The following is an 8,861-nucleotide window of genomic DNA, read 5'->3' on the forward strand; positions in this document are numbered from 1 at the left end:
CAGATCAGGGTCAGAAGCATTGATAAATCCAATTGGAAAATTAGGTTTTTCATTCTCATATGTTAGAAAATTAAATATTTTTTTTGTGAACTGTGGTTTTACATCATTAACGTCCAACACTGCAATCAACATATTCTTATGTGTCCTTAAAGGTGGAATGCCTTTATCTTCACATGTAATGGTAACTGCATGTTTTTCTTTTACTTCTCTATCTACACGTTTCTGAACAATAATTTTGTATTCATTTTCTTGTAATTTTACGAGTTTGAATTTTTCATGTTGAAGTTTGCAGGTTACTTTGCCGTTATTATCAAAATCATCATCAGTGACGATAACATATGCAATAAAACTGCCGGCGTCGACATCTTCCGCAACTGTTGTTTCATTCTCTGAAGATCGTAAAATGAAATCAACATCAATTAAAGGAGGATTGTTTTCTTGATTGATAATGTTTAGTTGCAAAATTGCAAGGGAACTTAATGCTGGGCTCCCCTTATCTGTTGCTTCGACAAAAATCTTGTAAGATAATTTGTCATCAAAATGGAATTTCTCGTGTAAAGTCACCTCCCCTGTAGTCGAATTCAGCTGGAAGTGATTTTTAGCAATGTCATAAGTTTTTGGACTAAAGTGGTAAGTAATCTGACCATTTTTACCAGAATCCTGATCTGTGGCAGATAAAGTAACTATAGGTTTGTTATTTTGATGAATTTTTCTGATTGAAATGTTATAAATACTTTGTGTGAAGGATGGCAGATTATCATTGGCATCCATTATAGTAATCTGAACTTTGAGTTTACTGTGCATGGGATGGAATCCTTCGTCTGTGGCTATGATTTCTACATTGTAAAGATCTTTGCTTTCTCTATCTAATTTACCTACTAAAACAAGGTCTAGCTTAGCAGTCCCATCTAATCTTTTTGAAACTGATAATGAAAATGGTAAGTCTATAGTTTTCTCCAGTCGGTACATGATTTGGGAATTTTGAACACCAACATCTTTGTCGATGGCATTTGGAATTGATTTTGTAGTTCCTTTCCCATCAGTTTCCGAAAACATGAGATCAATCATTTCACTGGGAAACTGAGGTTTGTGGTCATTAATATCTTCTATTATTACTTTAATTTTCAAAATTTTCATAAAGGTTTTCATGCGATGCACAACAACTTTAATAATCCTAAAACAGTCAGAGTTGTAGGTGCAAAGGGATTCAGCATCCAATCGCTGAGTTGTGAATAATTTCCCGCCTTGAGTGACATTAAACAATTGCGAAGTGGTCAGCCGACCTACTATTTGAGTAAATGTTATCACTCTATGGTTATCTTGGTGGCCACTGTCATGTAAGCGGGCATCTTTAGCAATGTCCCCTACAAATGTATTTGAGCTCTTTTCCTCTTTTACATGATAGATGATATCAACAGAGAGGCAGAGCACCGGAAGTAAAATGAAGACAAAGTGTGTATATTGCTGGCAAGTCATTATCTCTAAGGAGATGGCAAGTTGAGTAAATACTTCCAGTTATTCTGAAATAGAGAAAGAAAGCAGAGTCAGTGATAAATATCATCTAAAATATCATAGAGAGAGTGAATAGCATTAAATCTCATAGACAGAAAAAGAGCACAACACGCATGTGTTTACATGCACGCACAATTATTTGCTGTTGCAGACACATGCACAGGTATGTAGACACATGCGTTTCTGCACAGATATATGCACACATACACAGTTGAATGTGCACACACACACATGCAATGTTTACACACTTTTACATATGTACATACATATACATTTGCACAAGCATGTGCAGACACACGCATACACGCACACACACTTACACACCCACACTTGTTTACATGTACTTGGATATCCACATAAACACATAGGTATGTACATACACAACTGAATGTGAACACATATGTACACGCTAATACATACAAACTCATGTGCAGATGTATATATTTGCCAAAGTACACATACACAGAGACGATGCATGAAAACACATATAAAGATAGGTACACAAACCTGAAGTGATATATTCATTATTCATCTAGTTGCTGTTAATTAATTTTCTAATTTAAAATTCAGGTAGTCCACCCAACCATACTCTGGGATATGCCAATACACACAGATAGAGAAATTAAGGCAAATAGACCAGATATAGTTGTCAAAGATCATGAAGAAAAAAAATGCTTTCTAATTGATGTATCAATACCAGCAGATGACAACGTTTCTCTAAAAGAAATGGAAAAACTTTCAAAATACAAAGACCTGGAAATAGAGATAACTCGAATGTGGAATCTAAAAACAGAAACAATTCCTATCATAGTAGGTGCCTTAGGTATAATAAAAAAATATTCAGACAAATACATAACAAAAACACCAGGACTTACAAATATATATAACATACAGAAAATTGCACTACTGGGTACTGCACACATTCTACGCAAAACACTTTCAATACAGTAAACATAAGAGCACCACAGCAAACCACAGCACATACCCAAGCCGCACAGAGCTGCGCTCGGTAGTGAAGTGAAAGCATTTTATAAAAATAAAACTACTGAACAATAATAATAATAATATTAATGAATAACCTGATGCAGTACCAGGCAGTGGCTCTCATGGCTTCTGGTCTTAACTGATTGGAAGTGTTATCATGTACACTGCTTTGTCTTGGTATAAAAAGATGGGACTACAGCAAATATTCTGCTCAACACCACAGAATTTCTTGTCAGTTGTTTGACCTTAACCTGTTGTGAATGTCCCTTGGTGGCTGACAATATGTGCATCTCTGATCATGAGCAGAAGTAGTTGGGGAGCATTATAGCCATGTATTGAGAGGAATTCTTTGGGGTTTGAATAATTCACCTCTGTAAACATGGGTGTTTCATTCACCATCCTTAAACAAACCTTATTCAGAGACCTTTTGAGTGGGATGGGCTACTCGACCTGAAAAAAAAAAAAAAAAAAAATTCACCTGCAAGATCATGCATTGTTTATCTTAATATGAGGACACCATGATGTATATGCCAGGTGTAGCCTTATCAGACAGGTTTTCACGATGGCTTTGTATATTTGTACTCCAGCATCACTTTGATGGCATGTGTTACTCTCTCACTCAGTAATAATAATAATCTTTTCTTTACTTTATTATCCATAAGGTCTTGAAGAGATACAAAAATTAAAAGAAGTTATAATTAAAGGAAATAAAACGTAAAATCACTGGTTAGGTTGAGTTAGGGTACTCCATGATAGTCCTGCTTGCTTAAACTTTTCTCAAATTGTGTCAAAGTGCAGCCCAATACACTTGCAAGCAGTTTTTATCTTTGGTATGTGACTTGAAGCTTCACAGGCTTTTAATGGAAACCTGGCATGTTCAGGTTCAGATTGCTGAATGGAGAAATACAGGAAGGAAGCTCAAGATGGCTACTGGAAAATGGGCTGCTGTTGGTCAAGGCAGGTCACATTGTGTTGTTAGAAGTGAGATTGGCATTTCAGTGACACACGTATACATGTGTGTGTGTATGTGTGTATGTGTGTGTATATATATATATATGTGTGTGTGTGTGTATATATACATATATATAAATCCAAAAACAAGAACGTAACGGACACCAATAAAAACATACGGACAGGTGGATGATACAAAGACAGACAGGAAAACCAGGACGGGACATTTGTGGCTTTCTATTCATCAGTCAAGCTTCCAATCATCATTACAGTTTCAGCCTGTTACTTTTGTATAAATGTATAAATATATATATATATATTCACACACCTACAGAATGGCCTTCTTCCACTTTCTGTTCACCAAATATACTCACAAGGCTTTTGATCAGCTTGGATTTATAGTAGAAGATACTTGTCCAAGGTACTGTGCAGTGGGACTGAACCTAAAACCACATGGCTGGAAAGCATACACCTCAGACATGTAGCTATGCCTGCATTAATAACCACACCTGTGCCAGTCACCATGCCTGCATCTAGTGTATATAATTTAATATACACACATACATTATACATTCATAGATACATATGCGCTTACATATACATGCACATGCATACACAAACACATACATGCTTGTACATATATAAGCACATATATGAATATGCAGATTAAAACACATCTGCTCTGTTACTCAAACACACACACACACACACACACACACACACACACACACACACACACTCACTCTAAATTAAGGAATGATGGAACACCTGCAAAATCCCCCATCCCTCACCCACTACCACCACCACCACTGTTTTCTAGAACATTTGTAGAAATTAGTGTTTCTCATAATAATTTAATCACTTTTGTCGTGTGGTTTTATTTGTGGAATTTGAAAAAAAAACAAACAAACCAAAAAGATACCATTTCTATTTTTACTCCTTTACTTCTAATTTTGTTCCTTCATGGCCATTTTGTTTTCTAATTAAGATTTGTGAACTCCTACATTTTTTTAATTAAAGATTATATTTATTATTTGCAGTTATTTTTATTTAAATTGTTGTTTGATGTAATTAGATGGTGTGAGGTCTCTCTCTGTTTTTGGATTGTTGGCTCTCATCTTAAGAATGTAAATATTTGTTATTCTCACTCAAAAATAATGGTTATAACTTCTATAAGCTGCATCTAATGACATTGAACATTCTAGAGAAGTCTGTGAAAATGAAGGAAGAGGATCAAAGAAAGGGTCAGTGTTCAAGAGATGGCAGAAGAATCACAAATCTAGATTCTTCTAACCGGAATTAGACCACTATTTCTTTATTGAACAATTTCATTCCAAACAATTGAAGAAAGGAATTCAGACATACCATTAGAAATAATTTAAACTTTTGGAGTTGTCTCCTAAGTAATTTGATCTGAGACTGGGAGTTGAAACTGAAGTAATTACACTGTGGAAAAGCTATTCTGATCAGCTGACAATACACAAAGCTGTTCATTTTAAATGTATTTCATGAGCTATCAGAATTTTGGTCAACCCATTGTTATGATATGACCACTGACTTGTAGACTGTCTGCAGTAGAACTCCCATGTCAGTGGCCAGGTTGCAGCTATGAAAGAGAAATTCTGATTTTCACTCATTAAACAAATAATTCCACATTAGTCAAGACAAGTGTGAATTAATTATATACAGGCCACTGGCATTTATAAAGTGTTAAAAACGCTTTTGGTATTCAAATTAGGGACTCCTTCACAGAGTAATTGCTGCATTTGTTGAGTATACAAACAGTTTGGCTGCCCACTTCTCTGGAGACTGTCAGAATGATGTGGATGTCTCTTAAGAAAACCCACTAAGGTTTGAAAATTGATTAAGAGTGTTCACTTTTTTTTTTTTTCCATCTGCAGAAAAGTGGCTAAAATTTGCCGTTTATAATTATTCCATACATCCACATACATACCTCTTACTCTACATTTAAGAATTTTTATGTCATTCTTTGGCTACCACACATTATTCTGAAATAGAATATTTTCCAGTGCTGGATACACAAGCAGAACTCCTCTATGTATAGGATGGATATAAGAATAATATAACACGAGGAAGGAAGATATCTAATTTTAATGGATCACACCATTAGTTTCTTCAATGCATACATCACCTTTAAATTGCTGAGTTTATATTCAAATGCCACTATACAAAATTGTTCTTTGTTATGCACTAGAATATTTTTCAGCCACAGTCATGTGTGGGTGCTTCATTGGGTGGAATATGATTAAGCACTGTTGGATTTTCCTGAATTCTCTGCGTGGACATTACAATAACAATGACAGAGTAAAGCAACCTTCATGGTACTCATTGCTGTGTTTGTTCCCTTAACCGATGCTGGTGTGTTTACATCCCCGTAACTTAGCGATAGAAAAAGTAGGGCTTACAAAGAATAAGTCCTGGGGTTGATTTGCTCGACTAAAGGCGGTGCTCCAGCATGGCCGCAGTCAAATGACTGAAACAAATAAAACAATATATATATACATATTTATATATGTATGTATATATGTATGTGTGTATGCATGTATATACACATGCACTCATAATTTTAATAGCATAAGAAAGTGACAATAAATTTCCCTATAATGTCTCATGCAGACTTTATGAGTCATTTCAGATTGAATGAATTTGAATGAATGAGTACAGTGAATGAATGAATGAGTTCAGTGAATCTTGTGTGACAGTCAGTATAATGCTTCTTTCTCTCTCTCTCTCTCTCTTTCTTCACATACATACATACATATACTCACACACACACCACACACACACACACACACACACACACACACACACAGACATATATATATATATGTATGTATATTTCTATATATACATGTATCTGTGTGTGTGTGTGCGTATATATATATATATATAGATATATATACATATATATTTTCTGATTCTCACAGTCAAGTTTACTTCTTCAATTTTCTATGATTTCCCCAACTCTCCCAGGAAATCTCTTCATTTCCTCATACCAGAAGTAACCATTGCCTTACTGAGATCTGTCGCAAAATGGTGTATACAGCCATGGAACTCCAAATCAAGTTACTTAATCTTAAGTAAAGGATATCTTGTCAGAAAAAGATGAATGAAAACAATATTTCCTTCTAATCAAAAGAACTGATAGAGATAATCATTATAGACTTGAATACCCTTCAATCCTGTGTTAAATTCTAGTCATTAATAAATTTATATCTTCTTGTTAAACACTTTTCAAGTCAGGTATTTTGTGTCCATGTATTTATCTATTATCTTTTGATCATATTACAAAATTGTTTTCATATAAACTGCAGCATCTTGTTTGTTTAGTTGAAGGAAGTAATTACCAAGAATGGCATCGAATGTTTTGATGATAACAGAGTGAGTAGAGCAGATTGTTTATTTTCTGACTGCAAACTAAACTTGGCTCTAGAATAAATTGCCACATTAAACAATGCTTCAAAGAGATAATAATGAGTTTGTGTGAAATACAATCTCGTGTTTGAGCAGATCATGTTATATTTTAGGTAGTAGCTATTGTTGCAGTGATGTCCAGAAAGTCTGTTTCATGTCGTAGCAGTTCCACTCACTTTATTCGTTATATGGCTTCCCATTCTTTGCTTTGATGCCAGGCCTGCTATCACAAGAATTCATAATCTGCTGCTACTATTGTGATGGGGTTTTCTGGGGTCAGATACTTAACCCTACTTGTTTCAGTTTACCAAACTGGAAAAATAGGGAATAATCTCTTTAGAATATAAATCTGTTATAGATTATATGTTTTAATCAGTCATCTTGAACAGATCAAGGTTCATGTGTTATTTGGGTACATAAAAGCTAATACTGAAAGGGTTTGATTTTAGCCTGCTGGTCACTAAAACGTGACCAGCACGGATGAATAGACATTTGTTGTCTTTGCATGTATTAGAACATTATCAAGCATAAAGTAATTATAACTTAATTAAGTCAATGAAACATGATTTGGCTACCAAGAACAATATTGTTCTGATTCTACTGAACAACATTTTCATTTTATAATCTCTTCTTCAATAATTTGGAAATCAGAATTGGATTGTGGTTAGTTCAAGTGGTTTTTGCAGGACATTAGCCAGGATTCTGCATTTAATGCATCTAGTTATGCTGATAGTTTTACAACCTGAAATCTCTGCAACATTTTGAGCTTAAGAATTCAAACCTCTCCATTATATTATTTCCATGGTGATGTCCAAGAACCATTCTATTTCAGTTTAGCTTAGAGACTATAGGAAAGTGTTTTATTAATTAACTCCTGTTCAATTAATTAATGGAATTTATACTCAGTTTTTTTTTCTTAAAAAGCATTATTATAGTCATTAAATGTTTAATCATTAGCTTCAGAGTTTGCATTTCTGACATTTAAATCAACCCTTTTACAATCGTTTCAACCATCAGTCATGTTTAGGTGTTTTATTCCCACATAGTCTTAGACTGGATTTGAACTAGGAATCTTTGTCTTCAAACTAGTTTAAATCCAATGTGAGACCATGTACATATCTCCATGTACAGCTCTCTCTCTCTCTCTCTCTCTCTCTCTCTCTCTCTCTCTGTGCATGTACACAGACACACACAACATTCCAAGCTTAAACTCAATATCTAGAATGTATTTGTAGTTTATAGTCCTTTTATTTGCCAGAGAACCATGACAGTGCCAAGTTGATCTGATTTCTTTTTAAGGTCCCCTTCATTTCTTCCTTGTGATTCCTTCCATGCTCACTCAGACCATTTCTATTTATATATTTACATATTATATCCTTCCTTATTCTCATTTAGAAATGGAATCTAGTTTCTGCCATTCACACTGTTGCTTGCTGCTAATGTTGTATCTATCTAAACCTGTTGGCCTACTTTGTTCCAATTATCACACAAGAACTTGGACAATTAACGAAGGACAAAGTACTACAAAGTACCAACACCCTCATTATTAATATATTGCTATCAATATCATCTGCAATTCTGTTTATTAGTAGTCTTCATTATCTAATTAGGAGAAACAAATGATATTGGTTCCACTGTCATATCTAACTTGTAGCCTAATAATTCATTTAATTACTCACAGTAAGAGTTATTGAACATCTCGTTAGTGATATTATCTTAATTATGATATAAATCTTTGATTAAGGCTGCAATGGCTATGAGATTGTACTGGAGCACTGACCACTCGGTCAGAAGTTCAAGCCTTTTAGCTAAGTATAGCCATTTAGTTGTGTTCCTTGTGAAAGCTCTGGTCTTCAATACTCTAGTGTCACGGGGAACAATAAATTCGTCTAAAGGTCAAAAACTGAGCTTTCTTATCCTGATTTTATTTTCATTAATCTTTTCACCACCACCACCACCACCACCACCACCACCACCAC

General features: G+C 34.6%; 1 protein-coding gene across 6 annotated transcripts in view; it reads right to left on the reverse strand.

Annotated features, from left to right (window-relative positions):
* The window catches only part of LOC106872617 (protocadherin beta-15), a 70,184-nt gene that overhangs the window by 42,209 nt on the left and 19,114 nt on the right, over window positions 1–8,861 (reverse strand). For 4 of the 6 annotated variants that reach the window (XR_008265511.1, XR_001409789.2, XM_014919671.2 and 1 more), the window contains exon 2: window positions 1–1,520. This exon is cut by the window's left edge and continues 921 nt beyond it. Coding sequence is in view for 4 of the 6 variants with exons in the window: in XM_014919671.2 (XP_014775157.1) it covers window positions 1–1,476 (1,476 nt within the window). In the remaining 2 variants the exon portion in view is untranslated. Of the gene's footprint in view, window positions 1,521–2,019; window positions 2,230–2,603; window positions 2,947–8,861 lie in introns of all 6 variants that reach the window. The other 2 variants (XM_052972928.1, XM_052972929.1) reach the window with 2 other exon arrangements.

The sequence above is a fragment of the Octopus bimaculoides genome, chromosome 14 (assembly GCF_001194135.2).
Source record: "Octopus bimaculoides isolate UCB-OBI-ISO-001 chromosome 14, ASM119413v2, whole genome shotgun sequence".
Classification (NCBI taxonomy): domain Eukaryota; kingdom Metazoa; phylum Mollusca; class Cephalopoda; order Octopoda; family Octopodidae; genus Octopus; species Octopus bimaculoides.